Source organism: Balaenoptera ricei, chromosome 3, assembly GCF_028023285.1.
Source record: "Balaenoptera ricei isolate mBalRic1 chromosome 3, mBalRic1.hap2, whole genome shotgun sequence".
Lineage (NCBI taxonomy): Eukaryota > Metazoa > Chordata > Mammalia > Artiodactyla > Balaenopteridae > Balaenoptera > Balaenoptera ricei.
Genome location: NC_082641.1, coordinates 76,245,017 through 76,271,635, shown reverse-complemented (window position 1 = coordinate 76,271,635; position 26,619 = coordinate 76,245,017). Strand labels below are relative to the sequence as shown.

Sequence of the window (26,619 nt, the reverse complement as noted above, 5' to 3'; positions counted from 1 at the left end):
TGACCGAATTACAGCACAACTTGAATTCGCAATCCTAAAGGAAGGATTGGGACCTTGAGAATTGGGATGGGTACATATAGGCAGTTTCTGGTGAAGCTAGACACCTTGGATCTCTAAATTCTCTTGAACCTTCTTTGCCAATAGAAGCAACCCTTCTACTCCTTCCCAGGAGGCCTGTCTCCCCTGGTCTAAAGAACCTGTAATGGCCTCCCATGAGTTGCCCACAGTGGATTGCTGATCTTCCTCTTTTCTTATTCCAACCACCTTCCCTTGCTTCTAGACCTATAACCAAACTTGAGTCCAAACAGACCCCAGAGGGTGAGGTAAAAAGTTTGCACGAAGATGTGTGTGATTTTCGTCAGTTTATATCAATAGAAATCAGGGAATTGTGTGTGGGAATGGATTCTAAGAATGTGGAATCAGGTTAAAGGAATATACAGTTGGGTCAGGCAGTGGTGGGGCTGGTGGTGGCAGTGGTTATGGTGATGTCAGCGAATCCTGTAAGGATTATGTTATTAAGAGGATATTCTAAGTTAGAAAATGAGTGATAATGGGGACCTAAATTAAGACAACAGTGTTGGGGATCCGAAAGAGGGAAGTGATGCTCCTTGTTCCTTTGGTACATTATGCGTAATGTTTTAGCACTTGCAATTTTATTAGTTAATGGCCTCTCTCACTGGACCAAGCTATTCAGTTGCTAGGACCATTTATTTTTGTAACATCATGAGAAGCAGCAAACATTATATGCCAGGTATTGTTCTAAGAACATAAAATACATTAGTTCAGGGCTTCCCTGGTGGCGCAGTGGTTAAGAATCCGCCTGCCAATGCAGGGGACACGGGTTCGAGCCCTGGTCCGGGAAGATCCCCCATGCCGCGGAGCAACTAAGCCCATGCGCCACAACTACTGAGCCTGTGCTCTAGAGCCTGCGAGCCACAACTACTGAGCCCGCGTGCTGCAACTACTGAAGCCTGCACGCCTAGAGCCCGTGCTCCGCAACAAGAGAAGCCACTGCAATGAGGAGCCCGTGCACCGCAACGAAGAGTAGCTGCCGCTCATTGCAACTAGAGAAAGCCTGTGCGCAGCAACGAAGACCCAGCACAGCCAAAAATAAAAATAAATAAAATAAATAAATTTATTTAAAAAAAATACATTAGTTCATTTGATCCCCACAGCTATCCTTTAAGTAGGTAGTAATGTTAAGTGCATTTTTTAGATGTGGAGACAAGGTTACAGTATTGAGGGTCTCCAGGACCGCCCTTAGGTTTGATGATTTGCTGGAAGTACTCCCAGAACTCAGAAAAGCTATTAAATTCACAGTTTCAGTCTACTACAGTGCAAGGATACAGATTAAAAACAGCAAATGGAAAAAGCACATAGGAAGCACATAGGGCTGAGTCCAGGAGAAACTAGGTATTAGCTTCCACTTGTCCTCTCTCAAAAGTCATACAGAAAGTGCTTAATTCTCCCAGCAACAGTGTGTGACAACAAGTGCAAAGTGTTAGCAACCAAGGACACTCCCCTGAGCCTTGGTGTCCTGAGTGTTTTTAGAGTGTCAGTCACATAGGCATGGAGTGCCCCCATGACCAACTCAATCTCCAGCCCCCGCAGAGATCAAACTGATACAGCATGCCACAGGATCCAGGTGAATAAAAACATGCATTCACCATAAATCATATGGTTAGTATAAACTGTATGGCATGGCCCAAGGCCTCAGGCGTATGGAGATACTATTATCAGGCATGATATTCCAAGGACCTATAGGTTATCTCCCAGAAGCCAGTCAAGGGCCAGTCCTTTCTATAGAATATACAGATTTTGGACATCCCAAGCCTTCTGAGTTAACCTTTCACTGCACACCTGGAGGTTAAGTACCTTGCCCTAGGTGTTACATAGAATAAATGGCAGAGTTAAAATTTAAGCGCAGGCATTCTGGCCCCAGTGTCAGTTGTCTTAACCATATATTCTACTGCCTTTTGGCATCGCTTCTGTCAAACACAGAATCTGATATGTTTGAGGCATTTAATAAATTTTTATTATGCGAATGAATGAAGGAATGATAGGAAACTGTAGGTCTGCTGATTCAATAAAGGTCATTAGTTTTAAAGCTTTTGCATGAAATACCACATGTCCATATCTACTCCCCAGCTCTCTAAAATCTACGTAAGTTATTAGACACTCATTGAAGTTCAGCTTAAGTTTCTTTTTTGCTCTCTTCATGTGTGTATATATTGCTCAGTTGACTTGAGTAGTAGGATTAGAAGTCTAATTATTTCTAATGTATTAAGAAAGTATATGACTGCTTGAAATTTCAATATTTAGAGCTATTTTTCTGGTTGACAGTCTTATGAATTCTTCAATAGCAGTTATAATTATAGTCAAAGCTAAATACTTGTGATATTTAGGTTATTTTTCTATTTGTGTGTATTTGCTAATTTCTCTTAGAATAAATAATAAGGTTTGGCTGAAATGTAGCAATAATCCCTCCTCAAGTAATAGTTTATATATTTGTCATACTTTTTTCTAACCACAGGATATATCATTCTCCATGGAATGAGTACTACCTTAACATGTAAAGATTTTAGGGAAATAGAATAAATCATGCCAATTACCATCTATTTTAACATTTAAAAAGTCTCTCCACCTTTATCTGTTGTAGCTTTAAGGTATAATTGAAGAGCAATAAATTGTACATATTTATATAATTTGATGTTTTAGCATACTTCCTTGAAACTCTCATCACAGTCAAGATAAGGAATATTTCCGTCGCCCCCAAATGTTTTCTTCTGCCATTTTTCATTGGTCATTTGTATGTCTTCTCTCAAGAGGTAGCTGTTTAAATCTTTTGCCTACTTTTAAATTTGCTTGTCTTATTATTGAGTTGTAAGAGTTTTTTAAAAAATATAATCTGTATAAGTTTTTTTTGTGTGTGTGTGTCTTCCAAATATTTTCTCCATTCTGTGGCTTCTTTTTCATTTTCTTAATGTTATTTTTTGAAAAGCAAACATTTTTAATTTTAATGAGGCACAGATTATCAATTTTTATACTTTTATGATTTGTGGGTTTTTTTTTTATTGTTGTTCTGAGAAAACTGCCTGCTCTAAGGTTCCAAAGATTTTCTCCTGTGTTTTCTTCTAAATTTTTATAATTTTAGGTGTTATATTCATGTCCGTGATCTATGTTGAGTCAGTTTTTATGTATGATGTGAGGTAAAAGTTGGTTTTTATCTTTTCCAAACAGATAATTCATTTGAATCAACACCATTTATTGAAGACTTTTCTTCTGTTGAATAGACTAGCACCTTTGTTGGAAATCAACTGACTTCCAGTGTGTTGGTCTATTTTTAGACTCTATTCTGTTTCATTGATGTATATGTCTATCTTTATATTAATTCCAAACTGTTTTGATTACTGTAGCTTTATGTTAAGTCTTGAAATTAGGTAAGGTACATCTTCCACTTTGTTCTGCTAGAAATTTGGTTTGGTTATTCTAAATCTTTTGCATTTCTATATGAACTTCAGAATTAGCTTGCCAATATCTGCAAAATAGCCTGTTGTGATTCTGATTGGGATTGTGCTGAATCTATAAATCAATCTGGGGAGAAATGTCATCATAAAAATACTGAATTTTCTAATCCATGAAAATGGTATTTCTTTCCTTTTATTTAGGTTGTCTTTGATTTCTCTCAGCAAAATAGTTTTTAGTGTAGCAGTCTCGGATAGCTTTTATTAGATTTACTTTTAGGTATTTTATGTTTTTTGGCACCACTGAAATGAAATTTCTTTCAAATTTTCTGATTGTTCTTGACATTTATATGTATATGTTTATATAAATAATGTTGCTTTTTATATAATTACCTTGTAGTCTCTCACCACGTTAAATTTATTTATTAGCAATAGTAGTTGTTTTGTAGTTTCTCTAGGATTTTCTATGTAAACAGTCATATAAATGCAATCAGGCATAATTTAGCTTCTAATCTCTATCCTTTTTTTTTTCCTTAGCTAAGTATATTGACTTAAGCATCATGTGTGGGGCAGGCAGGTTACCCATGTGTCCAAAGTTCACTTTGTAATAAACTTATGAACAAAGCCAAATACTACATTTTATTTATCAACAACTTTTCTACATTAACCTTTCTCAGTTCACTTAATGATAAGAATGGGTATTCATAAGTTAATGGACAAAGCCAATCAAATACTGCATTTTATGTACCCTATACATGTTTAATTTTGTTAATCCACTTAATGGTGAAAGTGGGCATTCTTACCTTGTTACTGATCTGAGGGAGAAAGAATTCAGTTTTTCAACATTTTTAATTTTGCACTCATTACTCAATGCTTTTGCAGTCATAACTCTTCTCTAGGCTGATAATTTGTCTTCTCTCAGGGAAGACACTCGTCTGGCTTAGAAAACTTTGAGTTGCATATGTTCCCCCTTTTTGACACCAGGTATGATTTGATAGGTAACTGCCCACGTGGTATTGTAGTAGCTATAAAGCATTTAAATTCAATGGAGAATTAAGATGTGGATAGGGTAGATAACATGGTATTTGATTTATTTTGTTCATTAATTTATTATACTGTGAACTTTGGAAGACACTGATTGTCTGTCTGCCCTATATATTATGCTTAAGACATCATAGATTGCTGAGAAGAGCCAGAGGGTTTTATATTCTAACTTGTAGTTGTTTGCACTTAGTTCTCCACTCCTGGAACTGACCTTTCATATTTTTTAGTGAGAAATGCTTAGGGTGTAGAAGGAACACCATCCTCATTTCTTACTACTTTTTAGTCCATGATTTTCCCACTCTCTTCTATTTACCTGGCATTGCATTCCAAGTGACTGGAATGGAAAATCAGTGTTGAAAATGTCAGAATTTGTTGCACTCAGATGTTTATATACTGTTTAATGTGGCTTGAAATCTTGTGGTTCTTCTCTTTCCCATTTATGAGCTAGTTTGCCAGTGTCTGTCACATATTTAAAATCTGTGTAAATAAAACAGTTGGGATTGTTTACATATTGACTTTAAGGTGAAAATTACAGTGATATTTGAGGGAGAATGCCTTTTCTTTCTTCTGTTGCTGCCCTCTTCATTGAGAAGTTTCTCATTTGATCAATCTTGTACTTTTATTGGGCCATATGACTTTTAAAATATCATATATGCTTTATATTTTCCATGTAGTTGTTTATTCAGCCCTAATGTTTATTGGTCTACTATGCATTTCAGAAGATTCTGAAATCCTAAAATTAGTTTGAAACTTAGAAAAAGATAGGAAGGTCTGCCTGTGTCTCAAACCTACACCACATATTGAACCCAGCTTTACCAAAGCCCTAAACTATTGTATTAGGCACTGACCAAACCAATAATGAAGTGATACTGTGTTTCCTTAGGGCTATTATTTTCAGTGTGTATTGCTTCCATTTGAATGAGGACCTGACTATATATATTATGTAAACCGTATGCTTCTATATGACTTTTGTTCCTACTGTCTATTAGTTCTTTTCTTTTAATAACTTTTTAAAAAATTAATTGATTTTTGGCTGCGTTGGGTCTTTGTTACCGTGCGCGGGCTTTCTCTCGTTGGGAGAGCGGGGGCTAATCTTCGTTGAGGTGCGCGGGCTTCTCATTGCGGTGGCTTCTCTTGTTGCCGAGCACCGGCTCTAGGCATGCAGGCTCAGTAGTTGTGGCTCGCGGGCTCTAGAGCGCAGGCTCAGTAGTTGTGGCACATGGGCTTAGTTGCTCCTTGGCATGTGGGATCTTCCTGGACCAGGGCTTGAACCCGTGTCCCCTGCATTGGCAGGCGGATTCTTAACCACTGTGCCACCAGGGAAGTCCCATATTGGTTCTTTCTGAATAAGACCTTGACTATATCATCTAAATCCAACCGTATCCTCTAGTAGTATCAATATTTTTTATTTAAGTAATCTAGATTAGCTAATAGGTTTCATTTGAAAGAATGTCATTTAGTGTTACTTATTTACTACAATTGTGTAAATACAGTTTCAAAAATAAAGGACTCATTTTTAAAATGTATTTATTTGTTTGTTTGTTTAATTTCTGGCCACACTGCACAGCTTGTCGGATCTTAGTTCCCCGACCAGGGATTGAACCCACGCCCTTGGCAGTGAAAGCACAGAGTCCTAACCACTGGACCGCCAGGGAATTCCCAAGGACTCATTTTTGCATTAATTATCCTTCCTCTGTCCATTTCTTGGGAATGTTATTTGCTTTAATAGGCTTTGATCATTTTATAAACAGGCCCTGTTTAAGTCAACATTAATGAGCCCATAATGTGTAAGACATGTCAGGATGAGGAAAACAGCCCTTATCCTCAGAGAGGTGATATGACCTGTATACAGCTGACCATAATATAAAATACAAAGAGCTAAATTTCGTGATGTACTTAGGGAGCACACTATTTGAGGAAAATATTTCCAGAATAGTAATTAATGAATGAGAAATGTTTCAGAGTAGAAATGTTTTATGTCTTAAGTTTAAATTTCATTTTTTAAATTAAGCAGTAAATTTTCTTATGAAAACATGGAAAAAAAATCTTAGCAAAATTGAGTTACACACTTTAGTTAAGATTACTCTAAAAATAAGAAAAAAATTCTTCCTTAGAGAGTCTTAGGCTGTAAACATGAAATGTATTTCTCTCAGAGCCCAACTACCTTTTGTTTTGTCTAAATGTTGACCTGATAGGAATTGCAGCACAATTTTCAAATCGATGGTCATTTATATCTGTTTTAGTTAATTCAGCCTTGAAATATAACGCATATATTCACCTACAGAATTACGGAACTGTTGGTTACCTTACTTATTAAGATGTATTACTGCCTAAGACTTGTTTTCAGTTTCTGCAAAACATTCAAGTGAGGTTGTCTTTTTCTAGACATTCCATAATTACAAAACTTTAGTTTTTGGTTTATTGTTGGAAAATGAATACATTTAGCATTTTTCCAATTACTGTTTTCTACTCGTTTTTAAAGGCATATGAATATTAGCTATATCTAAAAATTAAAATATATAAATGAAGGACCAACTATTTACTTCATAAAAGTAAAAAATTAAAACTATACTACAGAGGTCCTGAAATAGTGAATTTCCATGTAAATTTAAAATATAAATAAACTTTTGGCATAAGTGTTTGAATTATACTCTTCATATTTGTTATTACCAATTTATTTTTTGAAACCGTTTTCTTAGTTTAGGTGTTCCCTATTCAATAGACTATCTGTCAGATGAAGAATCTCTATGCGCCTCAGAGTTTACACCTCATTTCTTGCTTTTTCTTCTGAATGGTTCTTATTCAGAACTGACAGTTTTGTTGGCTCACTGATTAAATCACAGTAGGATTCTTGAGTTTAAGAAGTCAACTCCAAAATATTGATTGTTAAGCAATCATTTTAAAAAGGGAAGTGATGTTAGGTTTGGAATTGTTTCAGGGCTTTATACAAGCCTGGTGTCTATTGTTTAGTAGATAACCATTAATAAAATAGAGACTGGAATTGTGAAAGAGCCCACTTCTATGCCTTTCCAGTTCTATGATTTTATGTTTTGAATCTTTATTTAAACTTGTCTTAAATAATATCCTTAGGCTTAGTGGTCTGTAAAGGGCCAGCCCTGGAGGCTTGCAGCTTACTTTGGGATCCTTGTAGTATGTGTGTGTGTGTGTCTGTGTGTGTGTGTGTGTGTGTGTGTGTGTGTAAAACCAGGTTTACATGAATGAATAATAAAATATATGAATATTTTCATTAAGAGCAAAACCAAACCCATCAACCACATGAAGAGCAATGCCACAAGTTTACAGAAGCTCTGCCAACTTATGAATAGTTGAATTTCAGGTGGTTACTTAGGGACTAAGTAGTGCCTGAGGTCTTATAGCAAATTTGTGGATAATATTTCAAATGAACAAAATACAGGAAGGATAGGCCTTTAAATGTATACTTAGACTAAGCATTGGTGCTAATTCTTTGTTAGTTCAGGCAGCTTTATAATTTTCTTACTGCTAATTTGTGTACCAATAAAGGACAGTTGAATCAACATCTGTTTTTCAGTGAAAGGAAGTTTAACTCTCATGCAGAAAAAGCAGTATTTTCAGCATTTGTCATTTAAACAAATAGAAATGAGTTTAACAAAATGTTATTTTCAGACAAAGCACCGGATAAAATGTTTTATGCTGGTTTTATTCTCATTTTAACATCAAGTCCTCCCTCCAGTGGCTGCTGTTACAGCATTTTTTCTTTTTTACCTTATTTTGAAAAAACAAGGAAAGTTATGATTTTTTTTTCCTCAAAATTAAAGCCCATTTTTGTGTCATGTTGAAAGACTGGCAGATGATCCTCTGTGGAAAATAGTCTATTGTGACTAGCTGAGCCTATCTTTTGGTAGTCACGGGGACAGATCATTCTGAAATGATTCTTCGTCCTCATCTTTTATTTTCAAGTTGCTTATAACTGGCTCTTATGCCAGCATTTTAAAATTTTAGTTGCTTGTATATCTTCAAAGGCAGATTTTACTTATGCTTACTAGTGGCAGTTACCAAGGAAAGAACAAAAACGTAATAGTTTATGTGTGTACTTGTATTTTAAAATATTTTATTATAAAGTTTTGGGATATTATTTTTAATACAGATTTTAACCATATTTACAGTTTATCTTTCTTTAATAGCTGGCGCAAAAGCTTTTGAGAAAATCAATTTTTATTCAAAATAGTAGTTCCATTCCCAAACAGGCAAGGAATCATTTGGGTTTTAGTAATATCATATTTTATTGACATATAGCTGCTCTGAAGTTTACTCAATACCTGTTTCCTTTTTCCTTATAACTGCTTCTTAGGTTCACTCACCAGTAGGACCCACAAATTTCTGACTAAATAGACAGGACTGGACTCCTAACATTATGTTTAAGAAAAATAACCCCCTGGGGCTTCCCTGGTGGCGCAACGATTAAGAATCCACCTGCCAATGCAGGGGACATGGTCTGGGAAGATCCCACATGCTGCGGAGCAACTAAGCCCGTGCACCACAAAAACTGAGCCTGCGCTCTAGAGCCCGTGAGCCACAGCTACTGAGCCTGCGTACCACAGCTAACAAAGCCCGCGCACCTAGAGCCCGTGCTCGCATGCAATGAGAGAAGCCACTGCAATGAGAAGCTGGCTCACCGCAACGAAGAGTAGCCCCTGCTTGCTGCAACTAGAGAAAGCCCACACCCAGCAACAAAGACCCAACGCAGCCAAAAATAAAATAAATACAATAAATAAATTTACAAAAAAAAAAAAAAAATACCCCAAAGAACAATTTATAAAAGGCAGTGCTACTAAAATTAGTTATGTTATTCTTTTTCTTTTAGTGTTTTTCTTTATCATTTATTTTAAATATATCATTGATAAATAAAAAAGATTATATGCAGCCAGGGCCTGTGTGTGATTATATGTATATTATATACTGATTCAAAAGTAGCCCCCTATGTGTAATGCTTACATAAGTTATAGACCATAATAATATGATGAACAGCTCTAAATTCACCACTCAATCCAACACTCAAAACACTATCAACAATTTACAATGACCCCTGTGTTTCTATCAAGTTCATAACCCTCCCACCTTCCCAGTGGTAATCACTATTCTGGATTTTGTGTTTTTCTCTTGATTTTTCTTAAGTTTTATCACCTAAATTGTGATACCAATAAATTGTTTTAGTTTACTTTGTTTTTGAGCTCTATATAAATGCTATTGTAATTTATATAGTTTTCTGATTCTTGGTTGTTTAGTGTTAGTTATTTTTGGAACATTCATCTGTGTTTTTGAGTGTAGTTGTGGCTCATTCACTTTCACTGGTATATACTATTCATTCTATTAATATACCACAGTATATCTGCCCTGCTTTAATTGGAGAACAGTCTTTTCCAGTTGTGGTAGCCAGATTCTAAGATGGCCCCCAATAGTCTTTCCTTCTTGATATTCATGCCTTTGTGTAGACCTTTCTTACTTTGAATAGGGTTGCCGTCTGTGCCAGTAGAATATTGAGGAAGTGATGGTGAGAATTTTGCAGCTTTCTCCTTGATTTCCTGGCTCTCTCTGGAGAAAGCCAGAAGCCATGGCATGGTGATAGTCAAGCAGACCTGTGAAGAAGCCCATGTGGGGAGATACTGAGGCGTCTAGCAACAACCAGTACCAATAATTCATCTGTGTGAGTGAGCCACCTCTAGCCTCAGTCAGACTTTCAGATGGTTGTAGACCTTGCCAGTATTTCTTTTTTTTTTGTAGTTTTACGTTTTACTTTTTTTTTTTTTTTAAAAGAAACAAATTTTTTTTTAACTTATTTATTATTTATTTATTATTTATTTTTGGCTGTGTTGGGTCTTCATTTCTGTGCGAGGGCTTTCTCTAGTTGTGGCAAGCGGGGGCCACTCTTCATCGCGGTGCGCGGGCCTCTCACTATCGCGGCCTCTCCTGTTGTGGAGCACAGGCTCCAGACGCGCAGGCTCAGTAGTTGTGGCTCACGGGCCCAGTTGCTCCGCGGCATGTGGGATCTTCCCAGACCAGGGCTCGAACCCGTGTCCCCTGCATTGGCAGGCAGATTCTCAACCACTGCGCCACCAGGGAAGCCCTACGTTTTACATTTTAATCTATGATCCATCCTTAGTTAAATTTTTTTAACTTTTTATTTTATATTGGAGTATAGCTGATTAATGATGTTGTGATAGTTTCAAGTGCACAGCAAAGGGACTCAGCCATACATATGCATGTATCCATTCTACCCCAAACTCCCCTCCCATCCAGGCTGCCACATAACATTAGGCAGAGCTCCCTATGCTATACAGTAGGTCCTGTACTCCAGAAACTATAAGATGCTGCTGAATGAAATCGAAGAAGACACAAATAGATGGAAAGATATACCATGTTCTTGGATTAGAAAAATCAGTTTTGTCAAAATGACTACACTACCCCAGGCAACCTACAGATTCAGTACAATCCCTATCAAATTACCAAGGGCATTTTTCACAGAACTAGAACAAAAAAATCTTAAAATGTGTATGGAGACACAAAAGACCTAGAATAGCCAAAGTGATCTTGAGAAAGAAAAACAGCTGGAGAAATCAGGGTCCCTGACTTCAGACTATACTCCAAAGCTACAGTAATCAAAATAGTATGGTACTGGCACAAAAACAGAGATATAGATCAATGGAACAGGATAGAAAGCCCAGAAATAAACCCACACACCTCACGCATCTATGGTCAATTTGTGACAAAGGAGGCAAGAATATACACTGGAGAAAAGACAGCTCTGTTCAATAAGTGGTGCTGGGAAAACTGGACATCTACATGTAAAAGAATGAAACTAGAACACTCCCTAACACCATACACAAAAATAAACTCAAAATGGATTAAAGACCTATATGTGACACTATAAAACTCCTGGACACTATAAAACTCCTAGAGGAAAACATAGGCAGAACACTCTATGACATAAATCCCAGCAATATCTTTTTCAATCCATCTCCCAGAATATTGGAAATAGAAACAAAAATAAACAAATGGGACCATTAAACTCAAAAGCTTTTCTACAACAAAAGAAACCATAAACAAAATGAAAAGACAACCCACAGATTGGGAGAAAATATTTGCAAATGATGTGACCGACAAGGGATTAGTCACCAAAATTTGCCAGTATATCTTGACTGCAACCTCATGAATCTGAGCCAGAACCTCCCAGCTGAGCTGCTTCCAAATTTCTGATCCATATTACCTGTGGGAGATTATAAATGTTTACTGTTTTTGGCAACTACATTTTGAGGTAATTTGTTATTCAGCTATAGGTAATGTATAAACTGGCTTTTTTTGATGATATGATGATATGTATCCTTTGGGACCAAATTTTCTGAACATTTTTATACCCATCTCCAGATACACATATACAAGACCAAGTAGTGGACCAGGATGTAAGATTACTGGGTTGAAGATTATGAGAATGTTTAACCTGGATATCTTATGCCAATTTTTCTAAGTGGTTGTATTAATTTATATTTTGATCAGCACTGTAAATAAAAGTCTCCATTATACCCAGTTCTTTTTAACTTTGGGTATTGTCACTTCTTAATATTTTCTAGCCTAGTGAGTGTAAAATAATATCTCTTTTGTAAATATCTAAATTGTATTTCCTGCCCCAACATCAAAACCGTAGTCTCCCATAATTTCCCCTAAAAAGTTTAAAGTTTTGCTTTTTGCATTTATTCTCTTAATCCATTCAAAATTGATATCTATCTATGGAATGAGGTGGGTATCTAATTTCAGTTTTTACAACGTAGTTAACCAGTTGTTCCACTTACTGAAAAGTTCACCCTTTGCTCAGTGATATGTCAGTGTCATCTGTGTCACATGAATCTGTTATGTGGGTCTGCTTTGGAGTTTTATTCTATTGGTCAACTTGCCTATTCTAGTACTAATCATATACTGTCTTAATTACTGTGATACCTGATGAGGCAGGTCTTCCTATCATATTTTTCTTTTTTAGGAGTGTCTTAGTTTTCTTGGCCGATGTTCTTCCATATAAAATTTTGAACTTGTTTTCAAGATTTGTGGAAAAACTCTTAGGTTTGAGTGGAATTATATTGAATCCATTTATCAATTAGAGAAAAATTTGATACTTTCACAGTATTGAGTCCTTCTGTCCATGAATATGGTATATCTCGTCATGCATTTCAGTCTTCTTTATTGTCTGTTAGTAACATTTTATCATTTTTTGCACATCGTTTTAACAACTTTTGTTAGATCTATTCTTACTATGTAAATTATTTTTTGCTGCTAAAAATGATGTCTTTTTAAAAAAAAACACAACTGTGCCTTATAACTGATTGTTGCTGGTATTTATAAATATACTTTATTTTTATATATAAATTGCTTTAGACATCTTGCTAAATTCTCTTTTTATTCCTAATGTAGAGATTCTTCTTATTTTTTTATTTTTGAAAATCTTATTTTTCGATTTTTTGTTTTATATAATCATATCATCTGAAGGTAATGGTGACTTTGTGTTCCTATTTTCAGTCCTTATACATTTTTATTTATTTTTTCATATCTTCTTATACTGGCTAGAACCTCCAAAAAACTTTGACTAGAAGTGGTAATAGTAAAGTGGTAATGAAGGGCATTCTTTCCTGATAAGTGATTTTAAAGAGAATGTTCCTAGTAATTTACCATGGAGAGTAATTTTACTGTAATTTTTTTGAACCTCTCTATCATGTTACGGACCTTCTTTTTTATTCCTAGTTTGCTATTACTTATCTTCCAAAAGTGAGTATTGAGTTTTATCAAATACTTTTCTGCAGGTATTGAAGTTATTATTGTTTTCATCCTTTATGTTAATTTAGTGAGTAACATTTGTAGATATGGTAATGTTTTGTAATGTACTTTCTGAGTTTAGTTATTCTCAACAGGAGAGTTCCTCAGGAAACTTAACTATAATGTTGGAAGTAAAGTCTAGTTGTAAAATTCTTTACTCTCATGATCATAGGAAAGGATTCTACTACTTTGTGCTTATGTAGACAATAGTAATGAAAGCCATCTGGCATACTGTGTTTAAGCATAGGTCTAATAATATAAATGGGTTATCATTCCACACAGTGTCCTTGTGCTGACAACTTTAGTGCCACAGAGTTAACTTCCTGTAATTAATAGTGTGGCTAAGTGATGGTTGTTTTAGTGGGGGAAAAATATTTTGTGGAAGCCAGGAGGGTTCAAAGCTCTTTGTTTTTGGAATAAGAGAATTTTGCTGCCTCAAATCCTTTTTTAATTTAGTCAAGTTACAATATGAATTGTGTTTATTGTTTTCTGTATAAAGTAAATAGCCACTGTAACTAATACTGTAGTTTAGAAAGGTGATTTGAAGTTTCACATTTCTAATTCTCTTTATTTAACATCAGATATTTGTAGTATCCCAGCAATAGAGAGTCTTCCCAAGTCTTTCTGAGTTCATCACCTGTTGGTCTCAGGATGTGGTCATTTTTGAAATATGGTACAGACATTAAATTCTAGAAAGTACTATCACTTCATAAAGAATTGGGAAAGTCCAGAAGCCAAAAAAAAAAAAAATCTTTCATTCTGAAGGCACTTAAGTGGTAACATTCCCAGTTGTTAACACATTTAAGTAAAGTCAGGCTTTACAGATATTTTCCCCTTAAATAAACAATAAGGAGTGCACTGTCAGTAGACACTGGATATGAGTGGTACTTAAATGCCTATTTGCAGTACAACTGTGGTCTCCACAAAGCTTAACTTTGCCATTAAACTTTATTGCTGGTGTTATTAGTATAGCTCACCAGGCATCAGAATAAATTGCTTGATTATATGCTCAAGTTTTTCCTTCATTTTTATTTTTCCCTATAGTATGTGGTACATTTCTAACTTTGAAGTCAGTTAGTATTATGTGTGGGATCAGTTGCAATAATAATAGTAATAATAATGCAATTATTACCAAATTTCAGTCCTTATTAGAAATTGGGTAAAATTGGGATACTCTTAGGTGGTATGTGGCCGAAGAATTAACAAATCACGACCAAAGTGAATCAGTGCTTCTGACCAGATTCTCACTGGAAGATGTATGTAAGGGATAGGGACAGGCCAGGGAGGCAAATTATCATTAACAGAGAATCCTCAGTGCACAGAACTAGAACAAGCTAGACTAGAGTACTGTGGTTTACAAAAACTTTATATATAATGTTCACCTTTTATACCTAGGAAATAATGTATTTGCCCCCAGTGTCTAGATAGAGTAGGCCTAGATGGCTGCCAGCCTGGCTCTGGTGGAAGGGATGATAGGGACATTTGAAGAGAGAAGTTCTTTAAGTGAGTCTGCCTGAAGTCCACTTAACAATTTTTTTTTCATGGAAGGAAAAGAGAAGAATGAATGAAATGGTCAAGCCTCCTCCCTTTTGAGACTGTGCCTTGACCTTTGGCATGGTAACTTTAAAGAAGAGATGGGAGAGAGAGAGCCACTTAATACACAGTGAGGAATACTGCTCCAGTGTAAACATATCTCTTTTGGACTATCGGAATCATCACCTCAAAAAGAAACTTAAGTACCCACTGGCAATCACTTCTCATTCTCTCCCCCACCCCAACTCCCCAAAACTGTTTATTAATCTGCTTTCTGTTTCAGTGGATTTGCCTGTTCTAGACATTTCATATAAATGGAATCATATGCTATGTGGTCTTTCTTTCGCTTATCATGTTTTCATTGTCGTTCATGTTGTAGCATATGTCACTACTTCATTCTTTTTTTTAATTAGTGAGTACTATTCTGTTATATGGATATATACCACATTTTGTGTATCCAGCTGTCACTTGATAGACATTTAAGTTGTTTCTGCTTTTTGGCAATTATGAATAATACTTCTGTAAACATTTATGTATAAGTTGTGGTATGGACATGTGTTTTCATTCCTCTTAGGTATGTAGCTGGAAGTGGAATTGCTGGGTCTTTTGGTAAATCTATGTTTAACATTTTGAGGAACTGCCAAACTGTTTTCGTGAGTGGCTACACCAGTTTACATTCCTTCTAACAATGGATGAGGGTTCCAGTTTCTCCACATTCTCACCAGCATTTGTTTTTCTCTTTCTTGTTGCTTACAGCCATGCTATAGGGTGTGAAGTGGTATCTTACTGTGGTTTTGATTTGCATTTTCATAACGACTAATGATGCTGAGCATATCTTTTTTGTGCTTTTTGGTCATTTGTATATCTTCTTTGGAGAGATGTGTATTCATATCCTTTGTCAGTTTTTAAAATTAGGTTGTCTTTTTATTGTTGAGTTGCTAGTGTTCTTTATATATTCAGGATATATAAAGTCTGGATATATAAAATCTTAGCATCAGAACTTTTTTTGTTTAATTTGCAGAAAAATCATTTAGAAAAGTACATTGTTGCAGCTTGGATTTTTCAGAAGCAGATGCTGAGACAAAATTTGGAGTGCAAGGTGTTTATTAGAGATCGAACCTCAACCAACCTGGCAGTGACCTCTGGAGCAAATAGTGCCTGTCAGGCTTCTCCTGCATCAGGCTGAAATGGCTGGGCCTTTGTTTCCCCGCTTGGTTCAGTCAGATCCTGAGGGTCAGTCAGCCTGGGAAAGGCATGACCTTGAGTGAGGCAGTGCTTTGCATCTGAGGCTGACTCTTAAGTGGTGAACAGCTTGGGGCTGTTTGCTGAGTGTACTCCCTGCTACTGAGCAGCAAGTTCCCCTTGAAGGGGGATGGTGGGGGCAGAGAGCGGGTCATCTTAGTGTCTACAACATGCATATTATATTTTAAAATTCAGGTTGAACTTTGAGTTCACAAAGTTGGGCACAGATGCTTGTAAGAGTAGTTATGGAATGAGAAAATTTGGTTCACGCTTTGCAAATATGTTATTACTGTTATTTCATGGTATTGGCTACTTTTAAATCTTATGAAGATAGTTTCTGCTTGGTCAATTTGGCCTGGAGGTATGTACATTCATAACATTAGCTATATTTTATTGTTCATGTTTATCATAGAGTCTCTTAAGTAGCTAATGACATTTTAATTTGACCCCTATAAAAGATACTATTTGTTTGATATACTCTGTTTTTCTAAAATTTTGAGCATATCTCCTTTTTGAGAATTATTTTGTCCTCTGCCATAGCTCTGCTATTTCTGTTCCGTATTATGAAAACTTCATAAAAGGCTACTTAAATTATTTTTTCTTTTGTGAGGCTTCAAAATTGAGGGTTATCTAAAGAATTGTCTTAGCCATGTTTAATTTCTTAGATTCAGTTTTAGCATTGTCTTGCAGATATTCTAAGGTTTTCACTCTAGCCTTGTTGAGTTTCTGTCTTTTTGCAAACCAGAAAGCAATATGAAACCTAACCAGATGACTACCAAGCTCGGAACCTGTTAAAAAGACACAGTAGTACAATATTAGTTTCTTCTAAAATCTTTGTATTTGATATTCCTTAACTTTTGACTCTTCCTTTTAGATGCTTGATTTGCCAAAGTACTGTGAGGAATGATGGGGAGTAATTTTTTTTTTAATAGTTGTGTAACAAACTTGATGAGTAGTTTGTTTCAGTTGTTTCCAGTTTAAGGATTACATTTTTTATTGATTTATTAAATTTTTTTATTATAGTACAGTTGATTTACAATATTGTGTTAGTTTCAGGTGTGCAGCAAAATGATTCAGTTATATATATATATATATATTTCTTTTTCAGATTATTTTCCATTAAAGGTTATTACAAGATATTGAATATAGTTTCCTATGCTATACAGTAAATCCTTGTCACTTATTTATTTTATGTAGTTTGTATTTGTTAATCCCATACTCCTAAATTATCCTTCCCCCCCTCCATTTCCCTTTTGGTAACTATAAATTTGTTTTCTATGTCTGTTTCTGTTTTGTATATCGATTCATTTGTTTTATTTTTTGATTCCACATATACGTGGTACCATATAATATTTCTTTCTCTGTCTAACTTGCTTCACTAAGTATAATATTCTGTAGGTCTATCCATGTTGCTGCAAATGGCAATATTTCATTCTCTTTTATGGCTGAGGAGTATTCTATTATGATGGGGAGTAATTTTTATCAATCTTAATTCTGAATAGCAAACCAAATAGGCTGAGACAATTTTGGTGGACAGCTTTTGTCTGTATATATGTAATCAACTTCCTCCAACTTGCCTAAACTCCAAATTGTAATACTCCCTGATGACATAAATTAGTACACAAGAGTGAAAACCTTTTGTAGGATGAAGAAACTGGAATTATTTTCCTAGTTGAAGTTGAGTAGTTTGACTCTATCAGCCAATTGTGGCAGTGACTTAATAAGATAATGGATGTGAAAGGACTTGGTGACTTTGTAACATGTGCATTTGGGAGATAGTTGGAATAGTGTTCTTTTTTGGACACAACTTTAATCTGAATGAAGGTAGGACTCACATACTTGAACTTTTCCAGACATACATTTTAATAAGATTAGACAAGATTATAAACAAATTATATTAAAAATTAATTTAAGTTCCATTATAATTATGTTCAGTATAGTCTTGGAAACCCAAGTCAACTCAACAAGTACTTATTATGGGGCTTAATTGTTTATTCTAAGAATTCACCCAAATGATGCACATTGAAAGTTTCTCATTCCTATAAGCTGGATGATGAGAATATCCTTTTTGGCGTTTGAGCACATAGTAACTGGAACTAAATTATTTCTAATGTTATGTGGATTACTAATATTTATAAAGGAATTTATAGTTTGTAAAATGTTTTTGTCTACATTTTTTCGTATAATCTTCATAATCACCCTGTAAAGGGAAGTGCTCTTATTTTCTTTGTTATTCCCATTACTTAGGTTAGAGAAGTTGTGACTTTCTCAAGATCACTCAGCCACTAGGTGGTGGAATTGAGGCTAAAAACCTGAATTTCTCATCCCAAACCTAAAACATCACTTTGCTTGAGAAACTAAGGAATTACTTTAGGTGTGTTTGGATTGGAACAAGATATTCCTACTCTGAGCTAAACCTTGACCCACATATAGATTACATTCTCTGTAGAAGCCACCATTTTCTATGCACTAAGAGCCCATATTACCCTGGGCCTTGTCTTCCATGTCTTCTTCAGCCTGATGCCCTTATTCTTCTTTAGCCTCTTCCCCAGTGTCCATATGTCTGTACACAAACACACACACACACACACACACACTATCACACACCCTCTCTCTCCAAAACATACATTTTTCACACTATTGACTCAGAACTATAAACTGTCCAGGATTGTTATGAACTAACCTTTGCTGATGAGGAACTTCTGAGTAACATGCATATTTTAACTGTAATTTGGGTAGATGTTTTGGTTCTTCTTAAATCTCTGGTACCGGTTCAATTACTGTGTTTCTGATTGCAAGTAAGCTTTCATGAGCTGGATTTCAGAGCCTGACTTAGCGTAGATTCTTTGGGGGACCAAACCAGCTCCAGGGGTTCCAGGGACTTAACCCAATTTTACTTGTCCTGTGATATGTTTTGTACTTTCATCATTGCATTCAGAATGTGAGGTGGAAAGGCCTTCTGTTGCAAAATAATCTATATCTAGGTCCTATTTAATACCTGCCTAAAAACAAACAGATGTAGGAAACTAAGGCTTCTGTGTATCTTTGTGTACATTTTATAAGTGCTCATGCCATATTTTGAGCAAATAGGGCAAATAAGAAATATTCTACTGTTTCATGTTTTGAAATGCTCACTGGATAAAGATTACACATGACAAGTTATTTATAGCTTTATTTATACATGGTAGATTCTCTGTTGGAACCATAGAAAGGAAGAAGATATGATAATTGCTTTGTGTAGTTCGCAGAATGAAATCGCAAACCGAGATGTTTTGAATCTAGTTTATATTGTAACCATTTCTAGGAAACCATATTTAAACAGCAGTGGTTATCATGAAGTATACAGCATGTCAACTGTGTCGCAGTTCACATCAGTAAAAACCTTCCACCACTTTATTCCCTATAACCTAACCTCCATCAGATAATACTAAATAAACTATGTCGAGTGCACGTATTAATATATATATATCAAATGTATCAAATGGCTTGCTGGCTGCATTTGCAGTAGTGTTTATCTATGGTCATGCATGTTATAACTCTGAATTTTTATGAGGAAAACTAAATTGAGAATTTATAATGTTCCTGATTTAGTTTCACCAGCTGTGCCACAGCCAAGGAAAATAACTCAAGAAGATAAAAATCTAACAGTGAATAAGAAGGCGATAGGCAATTTGCTTCATGCTTACCTGCTTCGTATCTGCTGCTATAAAGTTTAGGGTCAAAGATAGTAGTTCATAGTCTCCTAACTTGTATATCATCACTTCAGTGAATTGCAACGTGTGTTTTTGGGTTGTCTTGTATAAAATAAGCATAATGATTTTTAATTGATATTTGATCTTGGGAGTCTTGAAAATGATTTTTTAAAATGTGAATTGTATTTTTTCCCTATATCTCTTACTCATTTATTTGTGAATTTGACAAATATTCATTGAGCTCCACAATGTATCAGACATTGTGCTAGGGACAGTCATGATACCTGTCCTCATGAAGATCAAAGTCTTAAAGGGGGAATGTGTTATTAAACATTGTAGAGCAGTTAGAGCTTTTTTTCAAGTTTTATTGAGATATAATTGACATATAACATTATGTGCATTTAAGACATATAATGTGATGATTTGATTTATGTATGTTTTTCAAAATGATTACCACAATAAGGTTAGTTAACACATCACCTCACATAGTTACTTTTTTTGTTTTGTTTTGTGGTGAGAACTTTTAAGACCTACTCTCTTAGCAACTTTCAAGTATACAGCACAGTATTGTTAACTTTAGTCACCATACTGTACATTAGATCCCCAGAATTTTAAAATATGAATCTTGAAAATGACTCTAGCATCAAAACTATTTTATAATGTCACCTTCAGTGAAACAATCACAATGAAATAATAATATAAATTGTTCTGTTTAGAAATTAGACAATTTGAGGCCAGTGAAAAATAATCTAACAGTTTACATTTAGAAGAAAACTTAATTGGCAGAGGGATAGAGTAAAAAAATGCAAGAAGTCTCCTATAGATAGTTAATTTGGTTTTGGAATTGTTAGCAAAGAGCACTGTATGGAATCTCTATCATTATGAACATTTCTATTTCATTTCTGCTACAGGATGGTAGATAATAAGGAGTTGCCAGTGAAACTTGTACACAAACTTGTGGGAATTGACAGATAAAACTAATTCCTGAATGTAAATAGATAACCCTTACAAATATTGCTTTTTTTATAACAGTGTTGTAATGATCAGTCTGGGTCTCATATATTTTATTTGTGGCAATTTGGTAGTTTCATTTGGTCATGAGAGAGTAAGCCCCACCTGGGCTGTGACCATGTTTTACTCACCATTGCACCCTGGTGTCTTGCACACTGCCCACCCTATAGACAAAAAATACGTGTCTTGAAGGAATATAGACATATTTCATCCATGTAGAATTTACAGAGTTTTGAGTTACCTTATTCACAGAAGAAAAACAACAACTACTTCCATGCTAAGTGAAAATGCTTTCCCAGTCAAAAATAGTCTCATATTTTAGTTATTCCTAGGTTAGGAAACCTCACATTATTGAGAAGCAGTAATACCACTAGTAATAGCAACGCTCAGCTGTACACACCTTCTGTAATATTACTTCTCAACCACTATTATATGAGCTACACTTTACAAATGAGGAATCTGAAGATTTTTGGATATTAAGTGACTTGTCCCTGGCCACAGAGCTGTTATTAAGTAGTGAAGCTAGGATACATTTACAACATTTAAAAAATATAAACCAACATGTGTTGGACAGTTAATTACGCATCAGGCACTATACTAAATGTTCTACATTTAACCTCATTGTAACACCATGAGGGAAACATGATTATCATTTACATTTTACATATGTGGAAAGCGAGGCTTAGAGAAGTTAAGTAATTTGTCAAGGACACATGGCTAGTTAGTAGTAAAGCCAGAGGGCCCTTCCTCTTATACTACCCCACCTACAGTTAGAATTGAGATAAGGGCAGCATTGATTTATGACCCTGGGAATGTTCATAGTTTAAAAATATTATTTTAAGTATTATTATTATTATTTTAAAGCATTTCCTGCCGTACTCTGTTAATTATAAAAATGCCTCAGTTTTTAAAGATAATTGTACCTCTGAGTGGAAACTGAAGTTTGCTTTTTGGGTAGTAAGTAAATCAGTCAGAAGAATATTCAGTCTTGTTTATCGCAGTTTTTATGTAATTTCCTTAGAGTATGGACTGACTGTTTTAATTTCATTTAATTTTTTTCCACTGTATATGTTGCATTTTTTTCTTTTAAACTTTAGGAATAGTGTTTTGTTTTTTTTTCCCTGTTTGTGGGCACCCTGGGAGAAACTATTTATAGTTTAAAAGCCTTCCTTTTGGCCAAAGCAGAGCAGCATTAGATTTCAATAAATCGTAACTTTATATTACGATTGTTTACTGGAATGCCATTTATAGAGTATGGCTTCCAGACATAGAATTTGACACAGTTTTTTTTTAAAAAGGGCTAATTTTTTCCCTTAAAGTTGTATTTTGAATTACACTAGAGGTAATTTATGGCTACCTTATGTATTTTTCTCCTTCTGCCTGTCTGCATGTCCCAGGAAAAAAATATTCTGACCTTGTACATGACATGCAGACAGTTTATTTTAAAAGAAATGTCAAGTTTTAGAAACTACATGGAGATATTTTTAAAAACATTAGATGATAGGGAACTACACCTAAATAGTAAGTTTAGCTCAATTCAGTTTAGCAGCATTAGGTGTCTGTGTGTATAAGGTGTTGTGTTTGGTGTTATGAGAGACATCAAGATGACAAAAAGTTGATACCTTTATCCTGGGGCTTGTAATCTGTTAGGTGACCCAGACAAATACATAAATAACTATAATGCAAGGCAGGCTATGATAAGTACTACGGTATAGGCATCAACAAAGTGCAGGGGGAAATCAGGATAGAGAGATTAATTCCAATTGGGAGGATCTAGGATGTTCTCATGGAGTAGGCAGGATTGAGTAGAGCTTAATTTATTGCTTTCATTCATTCTAGACTGTCTTCTGAAGATTGATGTCTATTTCCTTGAGCTCTTTAATTTTGTTGCCAATTTGGATAAGCATGGCACACGTCCAGCAGGGAGGTCCAGATGAAAAAGAAAAGACAACAGCCCTCAAAGGTACATACTTAATTTGCTTTTTCAGGATATTTTCGTTGTGCCTAATGAAGGTATAGGAATATTTAGGTGACCTTACATTCTTTTCAATTCTAAAATAAGAATATCAGTACTTAATCTATTTGTAATTATTTGTATCCCATGACTACCTCAGTGTCTGAGATATAGTATGTACTCAGTAAATAAATCATAAAATCATGTGATTTTACAGATGTAAGAATTCTTAATGCTTTTCTTATTCCAGGTCATGTATTTAACGGTGAAACTAACACTAGTGGTCTCTTGAGTCAAGACTAGTGCCCTTACCATATTTTTGTTGTTTGAAATGTCATACTAGGTTAGGATAATGATCCTGTATTCTGTCTTTGTGGCATTAGCTCTAGGGATATTTTATGAGATTAAGAAAAGTGCGGGAAAAGCAGGTTGTGGTGGTGATGGTGGAAAGCAAGTGTTAAGTTTTCGATATATTAAATATTAAACTGAGATGCCACTTAAACATCAAGCTGGAGAAGTTGAGTGTAGAGTTTGGGAGGGCATTTGGGTTGGAGATAAAAGTTTTAGGAATCATTAGCATAGAGGTAATATTTAAAGTTATGGTCCTAATTGAGATCACCAGGGATGTCACTGTAGCCAGAAAGAGAAAAGGTCTGAAGATTGAACCGTGGGGCATCTCGATCTTAGGGTCAGGAAAATGAGGAAGAACTAGCAAAAGAGGCTTAAAGTGAATTTCTAGTAAGATAGGCTGAGAACGAGGAGCAAGAGAGAGATCCTGAACACATAGTGAAGAAAATGAGAGTAATTAATTTAGTAATGATTATAAACCAGCTTAGATGAGGACTGAGAATTTACTTTTGGATTTGACAGTGTATAGGTTATTGATGGTCTTCACAAAGAGCTTTTCAGTGAATTGACGGAAATGAAAGTCGTATTGGAGAACTTCAATAGAGAATGGGAAGAGAGGAATTGGAGACAGTTATAGACAACGCTATAGATGGTTTTACTGCATGTATGTATGCTGCTGAGAATGACTTGCACACTCAGAATAATGGTTAATTTAGGAAGGAGGATAAGGAACGTGTGTGTTTCCATCTAAATAAACTTGCTGTGTTTCCACTTAGATAGCTTTTGTGCATCTTCAACCTTACTTGATAATGCAAAAATTTGATCTCTCAAGTTGTGGTTCCAATTTACACTTCCACAAGCAGTATGTAAGAGATCAGATGGATTTTTCTGGACTTTAGAGTTAGTACAGTGACATTAAAAGAATATGGATAGGGTCTAAATATAGAACCATCTGGATTCAAACTCACGTTTTTCCCACTCACCATGAAACAAATTGCTTAACTTCTCTAAATCTTTTTCTTCATTGGTACAATAGGAATACAATGCTTAGCACACATGAGCTTGTAATGACTAATGAGGGAGTCAAATTGAAAATATTAGAAGATAAAATGGCAAATGCATAGTGAAGTGTATTTTAGAACAGATTGACAAACTGAATAAAACTTTGTCCCTAAAACAGTCCTACTTATCAGTTTTTTTTTTTTTTATGGATTATGGTTTTGATGTCATGTCTAAGAACTCTTTGCCTAGCCCTACTTTATGAAGATCTTCTCTTATGTTTTCTTCTAAAAGGTTTATAGTTTAGATTTTACATTTAAGCTAATGATGCATTTTGAGTTAATTTTTATATAAGGTATGAGACTTAGGTCAAGGTTTTTTTTTTTGTTTGTTCCTTTGTTTTGCCTATTGATGTCCAATTGCACCAGCACTATTTGTGAAAAAGACTGTGTTTCTGCTATTGAATTACTTCTTCACCTTTGTCAAAAATAAATTGGACATATTTCAGTGGGCTTATTTTGGAGTTCTCTATTTTGTTCCATGTGTCTGTGTCTATCTCTTCTCTAATTCATACTCTCTTGATTACTGAACGAAATGGTAAGTCTTAAAATTGACTAGAATGATTCTTCCCACTTCATTCTTATTCAGAATTGTTTGGCTTTTCTAGGTCCTTTGCCTTTCCATGTAAATTTTAAGAGTAAAATTGTCTATAACCACAAAAAGATAATTTACTGAGATTTTGATAGGAATTGTGTTTAAACCTATAGACGAATGTGAGAATTGACATCTTTACTATATTGAGGTTTCTAGTCCATGAACATGGAATGTCTGTCATTTATTTAGATATTTGAGTTCCTTCATTGACTCTTTGTAATTTTCATCATGTAAGTCTTACACATTTGTTACTAGATTTATACTTATTATATATATATATATATATTTTTTTTTTTTTTTTGGCTGTGTTGGATCTTCATTGCTGCTTGCAGTCTTTCTCTAGTTGCGGCGAGTGGGGGCTACTCTTCATTGCAGTGTGTGGGCTTCTCCTTGCGGTGGCTTCTCTTGTTGTGGAGCACAGGCTCTAGGTGCGTGGGCTTCAGTAGTTGTGGTACCCGGGCTCAGTAGTTACGGCTCACAGGCTCTAGAGCGCAGGCTCAGTAGTTGTGGCACACAGGCTTAGTTGCTCCGCGGCATGTGGGATCTTCCCAGACAAGGGCTCGAACCCGTGTCCCCTGCGTTGGCAGGCAGATTCTTAACCACTGCGCCACCAGGGAAGTCCTTTATTATAATTTTTAGAGTGATTGTAAATGGTATTGTATTTTTAATTTCAGTTGTCACATGTTTACTGATAGTTTATGGAAATACAATGAAGTTTTGTGTGTTGATATTATATTCTGTGACTTTGCTGAAGTCGCTTATTAGTTCTTGGAGTTTTTTTTGGTAGATCCTTGGGGTCTTCTATGTAGACCATCATGTCATTTGCTAGTTGGAGAGTTTTATTTCTTCCCTTTCAGTCTTGCTTTTTTGCACTGGCTAAGACATCCAATGCTATGTTGAATAAGAATAATGAGAATGGACATTCTTTCCTTGCTCACTAGGGGTAATAGTGAGTAGTGCCACTCCCATTTTCATCCCTTAATTTCTAGACCTGTGAATTTTGGCTGTGGGAGAAATAGCACTATATATTGGACACTGATTCAGAGTATATACAGCCTTCTAGAGAATCTTGTTCCAGCCCTGCAGGGTTCTGCCACCCAGCTGGCCCTGTAACTGAGTCTTCAAAAGGCAGTCCACCATTCTGTCAAACTAACTGCTTCAAGATGGTGGGGAGCATGCTAAGACCAGTGAGTTCCATGAGCATGGGCCCATTGCCACCCTTCTTTTGCTGTAATGTGAGTTTCTTGATCAGAAACAATGTGGTGTGGAATACCATGATGGTGGATAAAGCCTTCTGTAAGTCCACGGATAGCAGATTTGGCTGAAGCATTGAGTTCAGGGACGGCCAGTCTATATCCAGGGAAAGTATCTATTCCAGTAAGAACAAAATGCTGCCCCTTTCATGATGGAGGTGATCCAGTGTAATTAATCTGCCACCAAGTAGCTGGCTGATCACCCCAGGGAATGGTGCCATGTTGGGGACTAAATGTTGGTCTCTGCTGCTGGCACATTGGACACTCAGCCATGGCTGTAGCCAAGTTGGCTTTGGTGAGTGGGTGTTCATATTACTGAGCCCCCATATGACCTCCATCCTTGCCACCATGGCCACTTTGTTCTTGATCTCATTGGGTGATGACAGGTTTGGCTGGGGAAAGAGTTTGGTGTCCACAGAATGGATCACCCTGCACACTTGATTTTTAAAATATTCCTCTGTTGAGATTACCTTGTAGTGAGCATTCACTTGGGACACAAATATCTTCTCATCTTTTGCTCATTCAGGGAGGTCTATCCACATACCTCTTCTCCAGATTTCCTTGTCACCAATTTTCTAGTCGTGTTCCTT

General features: G+C 35.6%; 1 protein-coding gene across 3 annotated transcripts in view; it reads left to right on the top strand.

The window, feature by feature from the left end:
• Positions 1 to 26,619, top strand: part of ARB2A (ARB2 cotranscriptional regulator A) — a 416,169-nt gene that overhangs the window by 9,185 nt on the left and 380,365 nt on the right. For 2 of the 3 annotated variants that reach the window (XR_009502347.1, XM_059916775.1), the window contains exon 2: positions 22,661 to 22,784. The exons of the other annotated variant lie outside the window; for it this stretch is intronic. Coding sequence is in view for 1 of the 2 variants with exons in the window: in XM_059916775.1 (XP_059772758.1) it covers positions 22,679 to 22,784 (106 nt within the window). In the remaining variant the exon portion in view is untranslated. The remainder of the gene's footprint in view (positions 1 to 22,660; positions 22,785 to 26,619) is intronic. 3 annotated transcript variants of the gene reach the window in all.